The following is a 23,542-nucleotide window of genomic DNA, read 5'->3' as shown; positions in this document are numbered from 1 at the left end:
ATGGCTTGATTATGTATTTAATTTTTTTATCCCTGCTTGCTGTTAGATGGGATTGCTGCTAAACTATCTACAACTGTGGCTATGCAACAAACAAGGGTACATGTGTTTACTTTTCCTTATGTCTATAGGGGAATGAAACACAGTTGTAGTATTGGCCTGCAGTAGCAGCACTCAGTCACAGTTCCTTTGTAGAAAGGACATTTTAGTAATTTCCACAAGATAAAATTAAGATCACAAGCAAGATAAGTGACCATTTCCTTGCATTTCAAAATCTGTCAAGGTAATACTGTTTCTCATGGCCACAGAATTTTCTATTAAAAATTTCAAAGAATTTACTAGTTGGTTTAAGTTATCTAGCTAGAGTCTACAGGGATCGATAGCGAAGTACTGAAGCGTCTGCAGAGCCCTGTATCTCACCAGCGACAGAGTTGAACCAGTTACCTGCTAGCATGTGCTTGGTAATGCCTTGCCACTGGATGACTTTTCTAACCTAATTTGGAAGTTGCACACAAAGGGATAAATTTGCCCCTAATGCTAATAAAGACCAGGACTGAGGCAGTAGACCAGGTCTTCACAGTCTTAATGCAAAATCAGGAGAAGCTGAACTTGGCATGTCATGACATGCCTTTTTACTCTACAAGAACAGTAACATTCACCTTTCTTTTGATTATGAATTTGAACAATACTTATAATAGACTACAAATAAACTTGTAAAAGAAATACATTTAGAGAAAGGTGTCTGACTTGTGGCAACTGCTAGACAATGTAAATGTAATTTAAGTGCAGCTGGCACAAAATTTGATCTCTTGCACTCTGTTTATTTAAAAAGCAAAATGCAAAAACTATTACTCATTGTTTTGTGGCTGTATTACACCATAAGTGTTTCACTGTTAATTTTAGACTTCAGTCTAAATTGCCTAAAATGCTCAGTTTGGCTGAAAAAGAGAGAAAGTGGTGATTATAAATACATTATCACTGCATGCCCTGGCCTGTACGACTCTCTGCTTCCAGATGGCCAATTTCTGTCTTTTCCCATATGCTGCCTGCTGTAACACTGCCCGCTGCTTGCCGCCGGGAACACGCTGTGCCATCAGACCCTTCTCCTGCAGAGGTTCTTGTGAACCTTCTGGAAATGCACACATGCACTGCACTCAGTACGCTCCCACATTATTCCTGTGATTATGTCTGCGTGACAGCAGGACTCGTCTGGTTATAGTTTACTGCACATTATGCTCTAATTTTATTTCCTGCAAATAAGAGACTAGCATGGCATAAAGATTTTATTGGCTTGAATTTATGCATTATTTATGAATGATTTCATGGCATTTTATTAAAAGGGAGATGATCTTAAGTGTCATTATGTCACCCACACAAACTGATAAAAAGTGAAATCGTATCAAAGTTAACTATTTAAAATCAGCTGAAATTGTCATGGTATTTATTAAAAAACCCCAGTCTTTTAGGTTCCTAGCCCCGATACAACATTTCTTTTCATGTTAAGATGCAAGTGTTTTGTTCCTTTCTGGAAGGCAAGGAAAGGAGCGTTATAAAGCATTAATGCTTTTCATTTTAGATCTGCAGGTCTATTAAATCTTCTTGAAGATTTAATAAAAGCTGGGGGAAAGGGGTCTTGTGAGAAACATCCACATACAGTGGCGAGGAAAGGAAAATTGATTCCATTTCATTTAGATTAGTGAACAAGATGACCATTTTCATTGGTATAGCTATTCAAGCACTCAGAATGGTGGGAGTGTTCTAATGCATAAATTGAGAGTGCACTGAGGTTAAGGGAACATGATAAATCCAATTTATGAGATGCTGTTATGATGGTGAGCAAGTATGAGAGGCTATCATGAACATGGGCTATTTGTCAGATGTTTGCTTGCATACTTACGGTTGTGTTCAAAGGGCTATAATCCTTACACATCACACTTTTGTTATTGAACAGACTAAATTTGGCACAGTGAATGCTCCCTGCAGGAGGATTCTAGTTTTTATAAAAATTTATGAAAAAGCAAACCACATAAAGCTTCTACTCCTGTAAGTTTTACTCAAAAGTAGAAATACTTTATAGACAGTCACTGATGAACTGAACACCCTTATCAATTAGGTTTACAGACATTACAAATTCCAAATACAATAACTTCTTATTAAAACTACCCCTACTTAAGTAACAGAGTGCCTCCATTAGCCATGCAAAGTAGGCAGAACAGGCTCAGAAGTCAATGGCTGACACAATAAGCATCAAGCACACACAGCACCCTAACCATTCAGCAGTGCGCAGTTTGAAAGCATCTTCCTTTCTGGTTAGGGGACAAATATGATCTGAACTAAAGATTGCACATTCCCAAAGGAAGCAGAAAGAACAGCAGTGTGTATAGTAAGAAAAATGTCAATGTACTTGACAGCTGTTAGGGGAAAACTTACTGAAGAATTTCCTGGTATTTTTAATCACTGGAATTGCTGGCTATGAACCTAAATATTTCTCAGGAAGCTTTCTTTTTGGCTTGGAGAGGAAGGCATATACAAAGGGATACATACTGAGTTGTAATTAATCTGTATACAGAGGCATACATGGACGCTCTGCAAATCATACTGTTTGAGACAGTTTTCTTTTAAAAGTGTTTTTATACATTTTTGTGTTGCATATTAAAAGTGTAAAAGCTAAAACAGAATTGACTAATTCTTGCTTACTAATGCCAAACATATCTAGACATCAAATATATTCTATACAGTATCCTATAAAATGAGTTCAGTGAACTGTAGTGTAGAAATCTGCAGGAAGGCATTGTCCATCTCGGTTACAGGCACAGTCTAACATCCTTACTAAAAAATAAAAAAATAAAACTTCCGGTTTCTGAGGGATGCTGTACTGACTCCATGCCTCAGAATGGAGTTGGGAATGACCTGCTTGGAGCTAGTTACTTGTAAAAAACAGCAGAGTGAGAATGATTTGCTGATATCTGTCAATACTGAACCCTAATTGATAGCAAAGCTAAAGGCAAGAGCAGGATTTTGATCAACAGAGGAGGTTTACTCCTGACTTTAGGACAGTCAAGGAAAAGAGAAAGGAAACTCTTCTGGGAATGGGAAAATCAAATGTGAACTATATTGCAACTGACTGTGCAGGAGACATCTATATTGAATAAAATGAAGAAAACCACATTTAAGCTTTTTGCTCCCCCTGGTGAAATGTTTTGGCAAGATATTCAACAGGACCATTGCCAATCATTATATCGTGATCCACAGCTGCACACAACTTGTGTTTCTGGAAAGACCCATGGGATCTGTGGGTACGCGCTGAGGGTGCTAGCGCTGTGTTCTAAACACTGCTTCTTCGTGACACCTGCCTTCACAGCAGCCTTTCTGAAGGTAGGTGAGAATGAGGCTGCTTTCACTTTGTACCATCCCTCTCAGCACTGCATTTTCAAGGCTGTTCATTTGAAGTATGTTAAGTTTTCTGCATCAGTCGGAGGTCAAAAATGCCCTGGCAAATCCAAGAGGCCTCTCCAGTCAATCCAGCCAGCCACTTCTTGGAAAAATGAGAACTAACTGGCTATATTTTTAGGAAATACCTGGTTTTCTTTACTGCAGTTACCCACATGCAGATGTGAGGAGGACCTGATCATGGCATTTTTCCAGCCAGGTAAGTATTAACTTAGGACAAAGCAACAGATCCTAGCTGACCCATGAATCTTGATTTGAGAAGAGGTCTGCTGCTATTGCCAAGTTCCCCAAAAGGAGCTGAGGAAGAAATGGACAACTCATTGCCACCTTGGCCTTGCCCTGTCAGCAAACCCCACCTGAGAAGCGCTCTCCCCTCTGTCCTGCAGTGGCCAGCACGAGAACATAGCCACTCTCAGTGGCTGAAGAGTTGGCTTTCCCTCCCTTGACATCACGTTGTGCGAAGACTGAGGTACACAGACGAAGCAGCAGCCATCACAATCCTATACAACCCTCTCTCAGTCCTTACAGCCTCCACACAACTCTCATCCCACTTTTAAGCTCAGTCTTTTTTCCCACCAGCACCATGTGTATTACCACAGTCTGTGATGGACCCAACTGTCTCTTTCAGCACATAAGTACCACTTGCTGTTTCTTGCTACGGCAAGGGCCGACAGTCCCTTGAAGGCACAAAGGTGCGTGTGAGCTGTGAGGAAGAACAGCCATAGGAAAAGGCAAGTTTTGGAACCCAAATGAGGAAGGAGAGGGAACTGCCAACCCGTGGTGGGACTCATTCACTGTGTGTCAGCAGTCTCTTATTCAGAAGCTGCATTCTTTGAGCTGTTGAACTTGTCATCTCATGGCCCAGTTTCAACCATCAAGAAGTTATTCACATTAGTCTCCATTTTCTTCTGTTTATATTCCACCTCATGACTCCACTCCATGCCTGAACAATTCTGATCCTCTCCCTGGCCTCACACCCACACATTCCAAGTAACTGTTGACTGCTAATTTCTCAGTGACTCACTGCCTGACCAGCATATTCACTGTATGTTCAGCTATTTCATCTCTTAAGGCACCATCAACACATAAAAACATTTTATAAAACTCCAGCAGGGCTGCTTTTCAAATAGCAGGCATAACTGATACTTGTTTTGGTTTCCTCCAGAAAGATTACAGACATGCTGTGTTTACTCAACAGAAGTGTAAGGGCTGAAGGATCATATTCCTGTAGATGTCTGTCTTATGAAGGTTCACAGGCCTCTGCCTCTTCTCTGACCTCAGCACCTTCCTCATCCTCCTTGGTATTTGTCTGAGCCTTCTGCAGAAGTCTGGGCCCTGCCAAGCCAATAACCAGGGCTCCAATTGGAGCAGTGATCAAGATAGCCAAGAAGGCTACTGTCAGTACATCCATTCCATACTTTTCCAGTTGCTCATCCTGATGACTTCTCGCTGTATCCAGGGCAAGGGAACCTATTGCAGCCTGCAGGAAAGAAAACGTTGCTGAGATGGAGCAAGTAACCTTTAGCACTGAAAGAGGAAAAAAGGGACTAATCATCAGTCAAAACGTAACATAAATTTGATGGTTTTAGTGCGTTCAACCCATTCGTTTCTAGGCAGTACGTAGAAAAGTAAACGTTATACTACACCGATGAGGACAATTTTCACTTGGCTATAGTTTTAATTTCCTAAGCTAATGAGTTTATCTGGATGGTTCCCTCCTGTGAAGAACATCACTTAGCTGCCATGTTATCCACATTTCTGGAGGATGCGTGATTCATGAAATGAGCCAGTATATTGTGTATTGCAGCTGCTAAAATGCCACAGTTTGACAATGCGTCCTGACAGCAGTCAGGACAACCTCTGAAAATTTAGTTCACAAATTTTGCAATAATCCTTGCCTATTCTGATTATTAACTTTTGTTTGCAAGTAATCATGCTATTGAGGTGAAGTCTAAATGACTTAACGATCACTGAAATAAAGGAGCAGGAATGCAGCCATCCTGAGTTTTTTCTAGCAATATGGCTGTCAGGCTACGCCTTACCAAAATGACCACAAACTGAAAACTCATTCCAAGCCTCTGGTGTGACTGTCCCTGCAGACACTTCACGTGTAAGAGGGAATTGCTTTTACCTTTGTTTTGAGAGTTCTCAGAATGTAAAGGCACAATACTCTGAATAACTGAGAAAGAGTTAAACTTCCTATGATATATGTACAATTTGCTGTCATTAAGAGTACAACCCAGGACGCAAGCAAAACACCTTCACATAGACGGCTCTCCATGCACTTTTCCAGCAGAGTTAGGGGACAGTTCAGAATATGAACTGTCCATATATTACACTCTGCTGTTATTGAGCCCGAACCTCTCCCCATTTACTGCTGTGCTAGTTATGAGGAGCTTTGCTAAGGACAATAGATTTAGCCTGGAATGAAAGTGATTTTGGACTGCTTACCTGGACAGTGGCTTTGGGAATCCATGCCAATGAGACAAATACTTTCTCCTTGAAATTAAACCCAGCAAAACACACCATCAGGAACGTTGCTATGATTCGCACAACTAGGGCAATGCCTAATGTAGCAACACAGAGCCCTGCAACAAAGACAAACACTTCTCAGTACTTTGTGCATAGGTGACCGGGGTGAATAAGCCTCCTAAAACTGTAGCTTTACAGTGGGGTTAGTTTGGGGGAGAGGGGAGGTTGGGTCAGCCATAGTCTACTTTGCTTTAGATTTATTTACAAAGATTCTTTGGAAGCCAGTAATGAAAGCTGGATAATTAGTGAATGATCTTACCAACAGTTTCAGGCCTAAGAGATCTAACAGATACTTCTGCTCCAATTAAACCAAAAAGAAAAGGTTGAAAGATATTCCATGCAACTGCGACAATTTTTTCTACTTCCCTCTGCAATGAAACAAAAACAATGTGTAAATTCACAAAAATATGGCCAAGTAGACACATCATTTAATTAATCAAAGGATAACTGGAAAATGCATCATAAAGATTGTCCAGAATTGCTCCTCCTTCTCTGACCTAATACTAAAAGCTTAAAAGTCAGTTGCACCCATTTCTAAGGTCAGTGTGTCTAGCTCTGCTAGTAAATAAAGGCTTGCTATCTCAAGAAAAGAAATAAAAATCACTGATGTTTGAACAGTAACAGAGCAGTTTGCAGACAAGAGGAAAAAAATAAAGCATAGTTGATTTTCAGTACTTAGGCAGACATAATTTGAACAGCATTGCCATGAAGTTTCTGAGCCTTTGAGAACTGCATGCTTAAATGTCTTCTTCCATTTGTATCTAAGCAGAGTCAGATCCTCAAAAGCTTCAGTCATGACCTAACTCTGCTTGCACTGCACTCAGTCAGAGGCCTATCTCCATGTGAGCAGGAGCAAAGTTAGACTAAGTCTGAAATCCCATACTAGTAAAAAGTGTTGACCTTTCCAGTGTGATGTACTGTATAAGGGCAAAGCCAGCTTTTCTCTTTGTTTTTGAACTTTACACTTAACAATTTTCTTAAAACAACTGCTGCCAGGATAAACAGGAATTTTCCTCTTATGCTATGTGTACCTTTTCACATATCTAGTAGTAAGTCTTTTTTAATTAAGTGGGTTCTACAATAGCAAGTGAGCCTTCAGGCTGCAGTGTGTGAAAAGTATAAGTGCAGTGCGCTGTCACTTAATAATCAGTCCAGGGCTTAGACATGTCCTGTCCTCAGTGTTCTCTCTGGGACAACTCTTGGAATGAAATGGTAGATGACTTCTGTAACCTTGGAGAGAACGAGATGGAAATATACAGACTTCTAAAAATTTTTCTTACTGGTCTCATTTCTCCTTGTTATCTCACCCTTCTCTTTTTTGGAAAAAAAATAAATAAAATAATCCTCTTTACAGATGTTAGCATTATTTCAGTCCATTTACTGTATACAGTATGCAGTCATCTCTGACTGTATCTGATAAAAAAAGAGCTAAGGCATTTGAAAACAACACTGTTAAGGCCAAGAAGCATCATTCACTGATCAAAAAGAATTTAAACTAAGCATTTCTACTCCTTTAACGTCCTTCCTTCTGAAATGGTTTAAAAGCTTTTCAACAGAGAGCTTTATCAGTTGTAATGTCCTTAAGTAGATAAGTCCCAAGAGAAGTTTTCCTTCTTTTAGGATCGGACAACAATGTAATACGTTAAATAGAAACCATGGCTTCTTTTTCATTGTTTTAACAAATCTTCAGATCTTACTGAAGTCAGGGTCTAGATGGGGATAATAATATGGACTCTGCTATATCTGATCCCTCTTCCTTTCTCTTCTTTCCCCCTTCTCCTACTGCATGTCGCAAGGCTACAGCTGTGGAGAGAAAGATGCCCTCAAAATATTAAGTGCAGAAGGTATCAAACACATGAGGCAGTGAGACATTCCGAGGTACAGAAATGCAGCAGGGCAGCAACAGTAAGAGGAAGCAGGCTTAGTAGCTAAGAGAAAGTGACTAAAAATCAGTCTTTTGTACGGTTTTTCTATGGTCTTATATCACCATGTATTGTGGGCACCCTGCTCTCTAATTTTTCCAGAATACACTGACTGGGATTTGGGAAAGATGAGAGGATGGTTAATTACTGTTTTCCATTTCATCCCCCCCAAAGCCACAGGGAACAAAACCTCAGGGTATTCAGCCCATGTGCACAACTGTATTTTGGACGCCTATTTGTATATCTTACCATGAAGTGACTGTGTAAGGTTACAGACAGTCACAGAGCTGGCACATAGAGCTTTGGATTCCTAGTCAAGTGCCTTGATAACTAGATCTCTTTTACATGGCTTAAGATGTCTAAGAAAAGCTTGTGAGCATTTCTCTGTCAGTATGTTAGGCTCTGTATTGCTATATATTCACATACATGGGAACTTTCTGTCATGCTAAATGTTAAAGAAGTCGTCCAAAATAAACATGACTTTTTTTTTTTTTTTCAATCCATACACACCCTAAAGCTTCATAAATGCACCATTACCACTCCTAACATAAATTCAAACTCCTGTCAGACTGTACATTCAGAGCAGTTTTGGTGTGGTATGCTTCTTTATGTAAACATTCACCTTTTCGTCAGACCATCCCACACCTGCAACAAAAGCTAAGACTAATGTGCAGAGCCCTCCTGATCCAGGGAAGCCGAAGTAGATGCTGCCAAAAACAGCAAACATGGACAGCCCAAGTACAAAATATGATCTCTTCCATGCCAGAGATGCCTGCAGCGAAGGAGAAAGACAAACCAAAAACTAAATTTATTTTAGAAATGGAGGAAAAAGGTTGCTTCTGTTAATTTTGAAAATAACAGTTTGAAAATAACAATTGCCATTAACCATTGTGAAAGAATCAAAGCTTTCAAGTGAGACTTGAACTACTCATTTGAGTTTGAGGGGTTTTTTGGACATTAATTCCTAAAAAAAATTAATTTTGGAAATTTAATATTTTCTTTCCTCTGCCCATCCAAAATCTTATTGCCAATAGGCTTTTTGTATCACAAGGAACATGATGGTCTATTCTAAAAGTCCTGCTTCAACTCTTTGGTAACAGGATTTTCTACCTGTGCAGTCAAGTACCAGAACAGTTAATCCAAGGAGAGGTGAAATCCTTGCCACTAGATATTTTTAAGGACAAGTCAAACAAATGTTTGCCAGGGACAGTCTAGTTTTATCTGATCCAGTCTCACAGCAGACAGTTACATCTCTGCCATTGCTCCCCATTTCTATTTTTCTGTTTAGCTCCTGTATCACATTTCTTATGTTACTTAAGAAGAAAATTTGGTCCCACTGAGGGCAATACATGCTTTGCAAATTGACTTCAGTAGTCCAGAACACATCTACTTTCTTCCACAATTTTCTGTTCACTTAATTGCCTCTTGATAGTAAATTAATCTACCACTTTATGTAAGAATTTGTATTGAAAGTAGCACATTCTATTTAGCACTAATGATATGCCCAGTCATGTAAAGCCTACAATCTGTCCACTTGTTTTTAATCTTAGGCCTACTGGAAACATCTTATAGAAGTAAATGTGTCGCACATCAATCTAATTGATGATTATTTTACTGTCTGAAATGGGTATCAGACCCCTTCTCCTTTACGCGTGGACACTTCCACCACCTTCAATGAGAGCAGGATGGTGAGCTGGGTTCCAAACTCTGCATCAGGAAGGACTGTGAGATCATACATTGTTATCGTTGCAGAAAACAAGTAATCACCTATGAAACACATCTTCACTTGATAGGCTTTGCAACCTGGAAGCTGTTAGCTCTGTACACAGCTTACCCCAAAAACAGCTTGACGTGAAGCTTGGAAATACAACTTAACATCATCCCTTAGCAAAGAATCTCTGTTTTATAAAAAGTTTTACTGGGTTTTTACCTGATCGTGGCTTGGGAAATATCGAACAAACATTCCCAGAATCCCCCCAGCTGCTATGCCAACAGCAACCTCGAGCACTCCACGGAGCACATTGTACAGAGTAGAACCTATTTGGCAAAAGAGAAATGGGTTCAGTATGCCATACACAGACCCTTCACACACAAACCTCACTGTACACCTATGAAGGTGATTCCAGGACAGCGTCTGCTTTAAATTATTTGGGGGCAAAGGGGTTCAGAAGGGAACCCATGGGCCTGAAAGAACTGGATAGCGCAACTTCCTTTCTCTGAAAGCTCATGCCAAGAAAGTGTGCCAGAGAAGCCTGAGAAAGAGCCACTGTGAGAACACAGGCAACCCCAGGGAAATTTGAAAGCACTTTATGTTGGGCATGCAGGGCCCAGACTTGGCAGCTAAGCAAGCAGACAGGGAAAAAATGTTCACTGAAAGTTTTTGTGATCCACAACTCAGAGCAGACAATGTTACACCAAGACTTGATCATGGGTAATTTACCTCTCAATATTCAAGTCCACACGTGAACTTTATAAGGAGATGTCATTAAGTTACAAACCAGTCAGTCATAACAGAGCACACATTCTTCAAAATATCACTGTTCGTTCTGGATTTCACCACATACAGATTAACCAGCATACCAGAAGAGAAAGCCATCCCAAGGCAAGTGTTGAAGCCTGTGATAGCCAGAATGTCGTCAATGCTGCCAGCTGCCATTAGCAAAGTTGGGACACCTTTCTCCACCCCATATCCTCCAGCTTGTAAAATCAGCATTGAGGGAACCACCACAGCAGGGGAGACTGCACCTAGAACAAAACTGAAAACACATAGGTTCAGCTTCTCACAAAAAGATAGCACTGAACTACAGAACTTTGAAACGTTCTGACTCCAATTCTTTTAAAGTGTAAACAAACAGACCTTTACATAAGCTATTTTCCTTACCTTTCCCTGCTAATTACAAGCAGGGATATTACTATGCAGATTTGCAGCCATGTCTTGCTTCCTGCCCAACTCAATAGTATTAAAAAGTAAAGGGGTCCACAGACTGAGTCTACACTGCAGGCCAGTTATGTTCCCTGATATATGACTTGTATTGTCCCATTTACAAACCCGGTCTAGGCAGGCTTATGACTCAATAGCCCAGTACCTTCTCATAAAAATCAGTGTGTGGCAGAGAAGTTCATCTATCTTGCTCCACTATATGGGTCTGGACCAAGTCCACCGGTTTGGATAGAACTAGATGGAAAAGGTTTCTTCTTCAAGGATATTACTCCAGAACATAACATGCCATATCCTTATCCTTGACTTGTGACAGGAAGTCTATCCTACCTGCATCTCTCCATGAGGTAATTCTGAATTCCAGCACGAAGATTCCCCAAATTGTGGTATCATTTTCTGTCCCTAAAAGCCCCCTGTGTTGTGTTTAAAGACTCAGGGATCGCACCACCCTTCTTCAAGTGCTCAGATCACAAACCCAGAAGAGTAATGATGCAAGTACTCCTCCACAGCCTGAAAATGTGACCTTTAAATTACCCACAGACCAGACATGAATGGTAAGTAAACAACCACAGGGGCTAAGCACAGCTTCCTAACTGGCATTAAACTGAGGTCTCTGCTTGGCGCAGAGAACTAACTGCTCTTGGATCATTTAACTGTAGCATGAAAACAGGCACCTTTGTCATACAGGAGCAAAGACAGTATGTTACCCTAATATAAATCCCCATTGCCAGGGCAAGTGCATGAGTAAGTAGGCAAGAACCGCAGCCGTGCATGTTTCTGAGATGCACGGTCCGAAAGAAAGCCGCAAACAGACTGCTTTGAGCTTCTTAAGAGCCTGCAATATACAAACACATTCAGACATTAGTATCAGTACCCTTGGCTTTATAGAGAGAAAATACATTTACAATCTGATAGGGTTTATTAAAAGAATCCCCTCTGAGCTGCAGTACAGGACAGCTTTACGTGGTCTAAGCCAGAGATAGGCTCAAGCACAACTGGATTTGGATATAAAATTCCAAGCGTGGCAGTGAAACCCACTGAATCTAGGTTCAACAACGTTCCTGCGTGTCACAGGAAGTAGCAGCAAAAAATTCCATTTGGCTTCTTGTGCAAAGCAAACCAAATGTGAGAGGCTGGACTAGCTAGGATCCATTTGAAAAGTGCACCATCAACACAGCTGACTTACCCACAGTTACTTGAGGTCATTTGCTCGATCCACAAATAATTTCCTATAATCCCACAAGTTGCACGAGCACTCCCAAAAAAATATCCAAAAATCCATGAACAAATAAGGAAAAGTTGTAAAACTACATAAACTTGGCACAGGGAGCCAAGCATCTCTTTCAGCTGTCTGTCACTTGATATCCAGAGCAAATTAAGTTCCATTTCCCCCAGCAACTTCTATTCAAAAATTTCACTCAAACAGAGTATTTATTTGTAACAGCTGCCTTTAATAGTCACAAACATGACTCTGCTAGGACAGGTCCCTAATTTTGACATGGGGGGAGGGGGGGAAATAAAAAAAATAATCAATGACTTGCACTTTTTACCAGCGCAGTTTATCCCAGCATAATTAGGGTTGAGAATCACCAAAGCAACTGACATCTTTGTCTTCACAGCTTCAATGACATGAGGACCAATTGTAACTGCATCAAAGCATTGCTACATAGAGTCCAAATGACAAATTCGATTGCCGCATGGGAGAAAAATGAGTCAAATGTGAAGTTCCTTTGGCAAAAACAGTTGTCGTGGAATAGAAAGAAAAGCACTCTCACAGAACTGGGCATCCAAGCCGTTTGTAACAACACGTAGTCCATGTTCATACAAGCTTCAATGTCTTGGAAAAAAGGATGATAGTAATCTAAGAAACCAGGCATTTTTCAAGAATGACAGAACCCTATTTTCATAAATATCTGAAGCGTTGGCAACTCCCTAATTTTCATCTTGGTTAAGAAGAATCAGTTTAGTTGTTTTGAACTAGCTATACTTGAACTAAGTTTTACATAAACTTTAAGCAGTACCTTAAACTTAAATAGATAGGGGCCAACATGGTACAGCTTTAGTTCAACCAGCTGATTTTGATCAAGTCGCACCTTGCCTTCATTAATTTATGGAACATCACATTTCATAGCGTGCACAGGAAGACTATTTTTTTGTTCACAGGAAAGTTATGTGAAGCATTGCTTCTGTAGTGCAGCAGGACTCATCTTTGCAATTAATATATTTGCATTAAAATGGCAACGATTAAAAAAAAGAAAAAAGTAAAGAAGAGACACACAAGTTTGGATTTTTTGGTTGGTTGTGGTTTTTTGATTGGTGTCACACAAGCAACATTCTCTTTCAAGGACTGGGGATGCCCTCCATTACTTGTTTTAGTTTGTCAGTGTAAATAGACAGAGAGTTTGTCAGGGAGTGTAAACTCTTCCTGACAGACCATAATGGAGCACATGTCCTCAAGATGTTCTGCTCACAAAATTCAGGATATTTCTTTAAGACAAAGGGGAAAATAGTTCATAACATCAGTTTTCTTCAGGTATTTTCTGGATTGCTTGCCTACTCTACAAATCCAACTGTCAATATTAACATATGACTATACAACAGAAACTATGCTTTCTGTAATGCTCTAATTTGCAGATTCTCTAAGACTGAACAGTTAAATATTTTTAACAGAACCAATTATTCATTGCTTTTGTAGACCATTGTATAGTTTGCCTCACACAAATGGTTGGTGCCATACCTTTGGATCCAGGCCGAGTCCTGCTCGGGTCAAGATAATTGAAAGAGCAATATTCCTCAGTGCTGCAGACCAGCGTAGGTTTATCTGGACGATGTCACTAATGAATGGGGTATTTCGGATTAGGAAACCAGCAAGTAGCATCCCTTAAATGAAAGCAAATAAGCTCTTGTCAAATTATTTGCTTTTATTGCACTAAAAGCTTGCATAGAATTCTTAAAATAGACACCATTCTATGTATTTATGAGAGACAAAGAAACAATTCATGTTCTGAATTATTAGCCATGTTTTAATGATGGGGACTGAGGCATGGAAAGACAGAGACATGTTTAAAGCAATGAAAGTGACCTAAGAACACACCAGGTTACCAATGAATAAATCTGCAGGATGCTGACACGTAGTTTTAGTGCAAGTCAACAGAATTCAGCTTTGTTCACCAGGTGCAGGTCATACTTGCCTCTGTATCCTTAAAGATATTTTGCTCATTAGCTTGTATCAACATGAAAAGAGGAAGATTGTCTAATATTGCATGTTTATCTCAGAAGTTGGAAATTGTTAAAAATCCTCTTAGGTGTAAGAAATGCAGATATCACAGGAACCATAATGCTGAGTTCATTGGGAAATATCTAAAACAGCTAATCATGGACTTAAACATTTTAAAATACTCTGGCAATATGACTCTTCTCCAAAGAGGGGAAAAAAAGGGGGGGGAAATCAGGAACTTGCTCTTATCCTCTATTTGAGCTACTTGCACGATTGAACCTTGTGCAAAGATTAGCAAAATTGTCTAATCAGAGACTTCCTGCAAAGCTATTGGAACTGTAGTTCTGAAAGGATATAGAAAAGTACTGGAAAGGGTGACTTTAAATACAGATCTGCAGAGAGTCATTGTAGGTCCTGATACTCAAAGATGTATTTTTGTGGCATAATTTTGTATTAGCCATATTAAGAAATAGGAAAACAAAAGAGATAAAAAGAAAGCAAAGACTGTGCTTAGATTGGTCCCAGCTTGGTGTGAGCCTTGGCTGTGGACTTGATGTGTCCTGGGACATGCTAAACTTTTGGTCATTGTTCTTCCCACCACCTCCCGGAAAAAAACAGTGATATAATTCATCTGTGGTACCTCATGACAATTATATCAGGGTAGTGTAATGATCACATGCTCTTTGCAATGTTTGCTTCAGGTTCTAGTCATTAGAGCTACCCTGATCTAGAAATCTGCTTAAAGCAAAAAAAAAAAAATCACCTCAAAGGATACCTCCACTGTTCTGCTCCATGTTGCCTGCTGCAGAAACCTCTCTACAATGTATATCTAAAATATACTATATGACTGTTTCCATAGCAATTTCACTCCTTTTTTCCTCAGACAGAGACTCACTCTAAGGTCCATAAGTGCTCAGCCAGCCACATTACACTCAACTACACCTAGCACAAGTGATTAAAGGCACGTAAGAGTGCAAGATTTGTATTTTTAGTGTAAAAAAGAATATTCAAAGACATTATCTATCTCTTCTTCTGACTCAGATTTCTCCAGTTTTCCTCAAAGGCTGGGAATCTGAACAATGAACTCTGTCCTAAGCACCTCAAGACACGTGCTGTCATGTTTAAGTTTCTGTTGTTCAGTATTACCTCTCTGACAAACAGTTTCATGCTCAATTCGTCACTTTTAGATACAGATGTAATTTAAAAAAAAAAAAAAAAGGCAGAATCCAAACGGTCAGAAACTGTTTTTTTTTAATGGAGTGCGTTTATTCAGAAAGGGCAGACTCCCTGTGTGTTACATTCTCTGTTCCTATTATTGTAGGCATGCATGCTATATGCAAAACACCCCTCCCTCTCATTTGAATTTTTTTTCGCTCGTGAAGCTAAGCGGTGCAAGAACACGCATACTGTACGTGAAACTATCTAGCCCTTCTGTAAGTAGTGCTACTGCGTGATGCACACCACCAGCTGTGCAGGTTACAAAATCACATCTGTGCACTACAGGCAGGTATTTGAGCCCACTCTGCCACAAAGTCTTACTGTCTGTCAAGGGCTTTACTCATTTATGCACTAAGCATAGTAAGGGGGCAGTATACAGCTGCTGAGAAGAACCATGAGCTTCATTTTTAAGCTTCATCGACATCACAATGTTGTACTGATCTAACCAAAACCCCCTCTAGGAAAGAAGTCTAAAAAGGTTCTGATGATGTAAAAATTAATGGCATTTTCATCTCCCATTTTATTTTACATTAAAATGCAAAATAGAAACAAGATGTTGATATGAAAAACAATGTTGTGATTGATTCAAAATAACTCTCTTCAGAAGAATTATTCCTTGTGGTGAATTTATTTTCTCACATTTCAGGTATCTTGAGATAAAGGAAGGAGAAGAAAAAAAATTTGGATTACCAGTAGTAGGGAATTTCTGTAGCGTTCTCTTTGGAAAACATTTTCATTGTGTGAGATGTACGCAGAACAGCTCAGCAATAATTTCCTTATGAGTTAGTTATTCTACAGTAACAGGAAGTCTGGGTTAAGACTCCTGTTTAGTGATATTAAACCCAAATTTTAAGTAACTGTGACAGGGGAGACTGAAGGACAATAACCTCTGAATCTGTAGATACACAGTTCTCTAGTCCCCAAAGAATTAAGAGCCTCAGTAGCATACAGGCTATTTCACTTGAGCCAGTTTGAGGAATTTTGTACCTTCTTGGAAAGGACCAGGTAAAAGTCACTTGGGAAAGCTACAGATTTTGAATGTGATGCAGTTTGTTCCCAGTCCAAACATATCTAGCATGCAGAGATTACTTGACAGTGTAAACATCACAGCTATGCAAGAAAAAAAGGAAGGAAGGATATCTTACCCAGAAGAGCAGGGAGAGGGGGTAGCGTTCGTATTTTAATGAATCCAAAAATTTTACCTCCGATGACAGCAAAAAAATAAAGAAACAGAATTCCAAACAGGTTTCCACCTGGGAGACACTCAGTCCCAGTGATGGACCAAACCACAGCCCAAACCAGGGCCATGATTGCAACTGGAACAAAACAAGAAATATTCATATTTAATCATCTCTCAGGGACAACTTTGTTTACTATTAAATGGCATTTGGTTTTCTACTAAGAAAAAAAATACCACAACTTTCAAAAATAAAATCACTTACCTTAGAAATTAGTTTAATCATAACAATGTGTTTATGTAATGGTTTAACCCATTTGGCAGTGAAAACGATGACACAGCCGTTTGCTCACTCTGCCCCCCCGCAATGGGATAGGGAAGAGAATCCCAAAGAAAAAAAAAAAAAGGTAGAACAAGTATCTCAACTTGTGGGTTGAGATAAAGACAGTTTAATAGGACAGAAAATGAAGATGATGATAATAATAATTATGATGATAAAGGAATACACAAAACAAGTGATGCACAGCACAATTGCTCACCACCTGAAGCCAATGCTTAGCTAGTTCCTGAGCCACATCGCCTCCCAGCCAACCCCCCAGTTATATGTTGAGCATGATGTCATATGGTATGGAACATCCCTTTGGCCAGTCTGGGTCAGCTGTCCTGGCTGAGTTCTCTCCCAACTTCTCGTTGGCAGGCCAGTATGAGAAGCTGAAAAGCCCTTGACTGCTTGGCAACAACTAAAATATTAGTGTTATTAACATACTCTCATCCTGAATCTGAAACACAGCATTATACCAGCTGCTAGGAAGAAAATTAACTCTTATCTCACCTGAAATCAGGACAGTTTAATATTTGATGCTCCCTAATAAGATGTTCTGATATTATAGATGCTAAGATACTTTAAAAAATGGTAACAGGAACATCATTAGGGACCAAAAGGTACTGAGTGAGCCTTGGGCCACTGTGGAAAGCACTTAACAGGCCCCAAACTTAAAGCAAAGACTTTCACTGCCTTATCTTGCATTTGCTTATCTTCCTTCAGCTACTTCAGAACTGCAGTAAGAAGCTGCTGCTGTACAGCCTAGTATATGTTTGAGCTAATGACTGCAGCTCCAGTCTAATTCTTAAAAGAATTTCAGTATAATTTTTTGGCTGGATGTGCTTGTGCAATTCTTTGCTATCCCTGGGGGGAAGAGGGGGGGAAAAAAAAATAAAATCAAAGAAGGTCATGTCTCTGGACAGCCTGAAGTAATACAGATACTTCCCTTGATACAGCAAAGAGGGATAATACATAGGAAAAAAAAGTCCTGAAAAATATTATGAGAACATGAAAGGAAAATATTGTAAAATATGTGAAAATATTGTAAAATATGTGAAAATACTGTACTCTTTCCAGGTTCCCAAATCTGTCCCTACAGTTATCCAACAAGAACAGACATGCATAGATATAAAAGCAGAAGGCTGAAGGAGAGGAAAAAATGTGTTGAATAAATCCCGTTCTCATCATCATAAGAAAATGTATTGCATTTTCAGACCGGATTTTTGTTAGTCTTATTTAAGGGTGATGGGTGGCAAAGGGAAGACCAGTAGATTTCCAAACATAAAAGCCTAAGAATCCCAAGTGAGAGAGAATGGGGGCTGTGGAAGCATCTTTTGTTCAGAAAAGACTGAAATAACTGGTTAGCCAGGCATTCTCTTCTGTGAGCCTTCAGTGCAGGGCAAATCTTAAACAGAACAGGTGGTTTGCCTTATAGTGAGGATTCTCAGCTCTTGTTAAAAAACAAAAAAAGGATCACTGCAAAGTCTCACTATTTGTTGCCTTAATTCAACGAAAAGCCATCCAGCATGCCAAAAATGCCAATCTCTCACACAAAAATGAGCTATCAAGACAAGAATCAGGAGGTCTTTCTTCTGATGAAAACAATTCGCAATGCAAAAACACACCTGCCATGTTAAACACAGAAGACAGGATGCAGGAACAAAAACTATACATTGAAATCTTTGTTTCACCTAATTGTTTTTTTCTGCTAAAACATTGAAACAAAAGTGTGATGTGTCCAACGTAGCTATTTCCCTTCATTATTTTCAAGGACAATGGATAGATATCACCACACCCACAGAAACAAGTTACTTCATTTACCATTTCTCAGTTTAATTAAATTCTATCTTTCTTACATACCATTTGTCACTGTTCGGGCCAGTAAACCCTGAGGAGGACAAGTAAATGTTTGCCTCCATGTTCTTGCAGGTATTGAAGACCCTGCTGTTGGTTCCGGAGGTTGCTGAGCACAATGATTCAAGAGAGCAGTTTCTTCTGTTTGTACATTCCCATCAGTACCTTTGGCATCTACTGGTGGTCCCTCCTGAATGAAGACAGTAAGACTCTCTCAGAAGCGGCAGTAGATACATTCGAAGTAGCATACGAGACCTGAAATTAGCTGTGATGCACTAGATCCACCCTGTCTACAACTACATTAACTACACAATCGCCATAGGAATGGTCCAACTTTGTACTACGTTTGGGATTTTTAGTTATGCATTTGTTTTTGCATGGCACAGAGAACTGCATACTGGAAAATGCAGGACACTTGCCTTTTTATCTGCAACTGACAGGACTCCTGTCCCAATATAAATAGCACCTGTTCAGCAACAATATCAGCATATTTGATGAAGAACCAACATTAACAGGCCAGGTTCAGCTTATCTTGTATATGAGCTAAATACTTATCGATATTTTCTACAGTTTGCTAGGGTTCTGCTTCCAGATTGGATTCCACAATACAGGTAATGATTAGCATCATTCCAGTGAGACAGTGTCTTTAACACCTAAAAAACTTCTGTTGCAAAACCGAAACAACAAAACCCACTTGTGATTATACAAAGATGAAAGAAACAGATCAGCTGGCCAGTGCAAGCATTACTCACGTGATCCATTGCTGGAAGGCTCAAGCTGGTAAGTCAAGACAAAGATGGAGAAATACTACTCTGGGAGTTATTTCCTTGAAGAATGGTTCCTTGAAGCTGTTCTCTTATACTGATTCATCTACTTATCCATATTCATAGCCAAAGCAATTTTTGACCATTTTTGGCTATGTGTCTCACTTCATTTTAGGGTCCTTATTTTTGAGAAGTTAATCATCTACCTCCCCTTATGATTATTCACCTTCATGTCAGCTCATTGTCACAGCATGGACATGGAATTCTTGCCTATACTGTGGTTTGGCTGTCCTCCAGTAATAGCTTCACATTTCCCATTATTTTTCTGTCTCATATCTCTCTCTCTCTATATATATAGATAGATATAAATATATATATCTCTCTTTTACTCAGAGTCACAGTTGGAACACAAATCTCGTGAGCTTTCAGCATGGAGTTGCTTGGTTATCTACCCTGTGATTCTGCGATCACCAGCTGCCCGTGTATATAAAGATATGCCATACAGTACTTACCTTTACAGTCAATATTATATGTTTACTCTAAAGTGCATTTTATATTAAAAATTTTATTCTTACTTCCATTTACTGCAAGTCTTTTTTAAGGCCATGGAAGTCAACATTAGAAATACGCACTGGGAAGTTTAAAGTTGTGGGGTTAATTATTTTTGTCAAATATAAAAGGGAAGAGATGCATGAATAACTTTCAGCAAGTGGACAGATAGGCACAATTTGAAAGCAAAGAAGCAATCTTAAGTCCATTTGATTCTCTTCCATAGCTAATCATTATGCTGATACATTTTCCACTTCAAGCTGAAATTGCAACCACTGATTTCCAGCAACCGAACATACCACAGACTTTTAAAAACTGAACACTTTTTAATTGTAAGAAGTTCCCACTAAGGAGATTTCTCTTTGTATTCCCTTCAGATGTAGGGATTTTAATGGATGTAGGAAGAAAAAGGAAAGTAAAAGGAGGGTTCCCCTCACTAAAACTACATTGAGATCCTAATTTATTACCTCACTTTTCTCATACATGGGAATCATGCCATTTCTCTCACAAATTGATGGCTCAGAATCTTCATTGTCATTTACAATATCCTCCTTTACCATTGTTGCAAACCTAAAGAAAGTAATAAAGGTAGAAAAGTTAGAGAGAAGCAAATAATGTTACTTTCCTGATGCAAGAGTTCTCAGTGATGTTGTTTCCTCCCCCACAGATCAGATGAAAAACTCTCCCAGTTTGGAAGTAAATGGTTTTGCATGCCCATGTATGCTGTACAAAAGACACAGTCTAACAGAAGAACAGTATTAAGCTTACAAAGTCAAGCACTAAAAGTACAAAACTAAAAAAAAAAAAAAGTTTTAGAAACATGGTGATCTCTGCTAGTCTGTTATTTCCTCCTTAAAAATACTGTTGTAATATATACATATATATTTGTTCCTCCTATTGGCACAAGATAAAGGTTTTTTGCTGTCAACACCACTTACCAGGACCATTAGTTCTGAAAGTGTCACAGGGCCTGCATGCATGGCAGTGCAAGTGACCATTTCATAAAGCTAAGAACACCCATAGTTTCTAAAGCACGCACACGAGGGGATGCTTTTTCCCTAACTTAAACCTGACTGGATCCAGCTTGATTTTCAGAGGAGTTTTCCAGAACACGGTTCTGTTAGACATCCTTATTCACATGTTGACTGAATATCTAAGAAACAGAAGATGCCTGTTTGAATAAAGATCAGGACTATGCGCAACTTGTGCTCTATATTCAGGTGAGCCTGATAAAACACGGCTCTTCTTTACTACTTACAGCCCACAGAGATAATTCTCAGAGTGGGAAATAAGGTCCAAGTTGCTTGTGGGTAATTGTCACTGTATTTACTCCATGTAACTGGTCCGCTTGTTCCACAGATGCTAAGGCTTACCAGTGTTGTTCTCTGTTACAGCAAAAGCGTGCATATATTCTCCACCAACTATATTTTAGTGCTAACAGCATTTTCTTGAAGCCTTTTACATTGCTCTGGCCATATAAAACATCACTCAAGCTGAGCCAAAACTTCTGAGCCAAGGAATTCCTTCCTTGCTAGATTGCTGGAAGCAAGTCAGAGAGCTGATTCTCACAATTATCAAGCCTTCAGTTTATAAAGATACATTTGATATTTGGGAATGATTGATGCCATGAACAAAGACAGGGGCTATTGTAACACCTGGGTGGTTTTGTTTGATCTGTTCTGATATGAAACTGGCTTAAGACATGGCCAAGGCACAGAGAAAAAATACAGAGCCATAGGCAAACATTTTAATGCGTTCTAAAGTAATAGTTTTGCTTTCTTTTTAAATGTAAAATGTTGATTTACTCAAATTCCAGTACTTTTCTATATCTTTAATTACTACTCATGGAACCAAATAGTTGTGGTCTCAAAGTTGTTTGTTTCTTTTTTTTTTTTAATGAAATAAATGATTGGATGTTCTGCTTAGCAGGAATGGTTTCAAGGTGTGAAGGAAGAGTCTGATAGTGGACACACTGTCCTTACCTGTTTTGTGACAGGTCTTCATGCTGTCAAATTCTTGAGATATAACACTACTTTCAAGCAACAGCCAGCTGGCTTAATGAGACCAAAGTGAGTAGTCAGTTTACTCACATCAGGGTGGGATTTTTTTGGATTCATGGGCTTTGTTTGGATTGGGGGGTGGGGGGTGGGGGGGTGGTTGTGTGTGTCTTCCTTTTTTTTTTTTTTATTTTTAAAAACTTTACCTCCTCTACAAACAAAATCAGCAATTGAGAAATCATGGAGCAGAATTCATACCACAGGGTTAGGGCCTGTACCATGGAAACCAGCCAGTAACAGGCTTATTTCAGTACCTCCCTGCACAATCTACTTTCCTATTTTGAAACAAAAAAGGTTTTTATTATAGCTTTTTATTAGATCCTCTCATTTGACTTGATTTTAATTGGTAGGGAGGAGGAAAGAGAGGGAGAGCTGAACTGAAGAGATGAGTGACAGGGGCAGCATGCGCACGCCTGTATTATTAGCTCTGTTGCCCTGATGACTGTCAACGTTCTGTTTTGCGCAGGCACAGGACAGAAAGGAGTATAAATAAAATACCACAACCACCGCCACAGCAACGAACATTCAGAATAAAACAGAGCAAACAAAAAAACCAGCCAACAACCCGAAGCACGCATCACCAGACGTAAGTAAACCCTGATGCAAGCTCCTTCCCGCCTCCCCCAGCAGCTTCCTGCCGGCAAATGCCGCTAAGAGCCCTCCGCCTCAGCTCTCCTGCCGCCTCCAGCCTCACGGGAGGGAGATTCCAACAAGGCAGAGGGGCAGAAAACTTACCTGGGGAATGGCAGGGATCAGAGAGAAGGAACCGCTACCTGCGCAGCCTCTCCCGCCCGGCCGGTCCCTCAGCAGGGAGAAGGGGAGGCGATAATCCACTCCCAGCAAGCAGCAACAGCTCTGCCAGCCCTGGCTGCTCCTCCCCCGGCGTTGGCGCTAGTGCCACACAGAGTCCCGCCTCGAAAGTCACGGCTTCTCTAGACCAGCAGCGAAAGCCTCAAGTCTGGAGCTTGGGAAGACCGAGAGGGATTCCCGGATACCTTCCTACCTCTCTCGGCGCGGTGCATGGCTCACTGCCGGGCAGAGGCGGCAGACAAGCGGTGACTACATCGGAGCTGTCAAACAGACGTCACGTTGATAACGTTGAGCAACGGACCACTCCTGAGCCCACGGCATCCAGGAGGGTGAGGATTTGTGTCTCACACACCCAGCCCTCCACTGCCCATGTCATTTCATCGTAACCGGTACACATTAAAAAAGTTGCTTTCTACACAGCCTTTCCCGTGGCTGTGGGAAGGGGCATGGGGAAGCTACGCCATCCTCTCTCAGACCACAGCACAGCAGTTGGATGTCAGGTGCAAAGAAAGGATAAGGATCTCTAGCTGATTTGGCTCTGGATGGATGCAGAAGAAATGCACTGAGGCAGGCAAAAGAAATTTCTTTTGCGTATTTGTGGTGTTGCCATCAACACATTTTGACTTCTCAAAGGATCAAGTGTGCCCACCACGAGGGAATGACACAGACCTCCTCTCTCAACCTCATTTTGCAAACTACACTGGGTACATGTGAAAAGCAGATTCAAATGCTCCT

The 23,542-nt window shown here is 40.1% G+C and overlaps 1 protein-coding gene across 2 annotated transcripts; it reads right to left on the bottom strand.

Annotated features, from left to right (window-relative positions):
* Positions 1-797: 797 nt before the first annotated feature.
* On the bottom strand, positions 798-23,002 carry LOC104637205 (sodium/hydrogen exchanger 9B2). Of its 2 annotated transcripts, XM_010304592.2 has the most exons (12): positions 22,733-23,002; positions 20,408-20,510; positions 18,634-18,817; positions 16,420-16,590; positions 13,577-13,719; positions 11,547-11,674; positions 10,482-10,657; positions 9,832-9,938; positions 8,524-8,673; positions 6,239-6,347; positions 5,899-6,035; positions 798-4,927 (listed from the first exon to the last, which is right to left on the bottom strand). In XM_010304592.2, exons 2-12 carry the CDS (start codon positions 20,498-20,500, stop codon positions 4,688-4,690), a joined length of 1,638 nt encoding a protein of 545 aa, XP_010302894.2. In that variant the 5' UTR covers positions 20,501-20,510; positions 22,733-23,002; the 3' UTR covers positions 798-4,687. The 2 variants fall into 2 exon arrangements, with proteins under 2 accessions (XP_010302894.2, XP_075607642.1); XM_075751527.1 differs by lacking the exons at positions 20,408-20,510; positions 22,733-23,002 and adding an exon at positions 19,380-19,516.
* Between the last annotated feature and the right edge of the window lie 540 nt (positions 23,003-23,542).

Source organism: Balearica regulorum, chromosome 4 (genome assembly GCF_011004875.1).
Source record: "Balearica regulorum gibbericeps isolate bBalReg1 chromosome 4, bBalReg1.pri, whole genome shotgun sequence".
NCBI classification, from domain to species: Eukaryota; Metazoa; Chordata; class Aves; order Gruiformes; family Gruidae; genus Balearica; species Balearica regulorum.
The sequence above is the reverse complement of the archived record's forward strand: the minus strand, read 5'-3'. Positions and strand labels throughout refer to the sequence as shown.

Bases quoted from the DNA above. Each gene is read 5' to 3' on its own strand.
- LOC104637205 (XM_010304592.2), bottom strand. From the start codon at position 20,500: ATGGTAAAGGAGGATATTGTAAATGACAATGAAGATTCTGAGCCATCA. The intron at 11,675-13,576 runs GTATGGCACCAA...TGTATATTGCAG, and splicing joins GACTCGGCCTGGATCCAAAG to GCTCTTAAGAAGCTCAAAGC. The intron at 8,674-9,831 runs GTAAAAACCCAG...CCTTCGCTGCAG, and splicing joins ATTTCCCAAGCCACGATCAG to GCATCTCTGGCATGGAAGAG.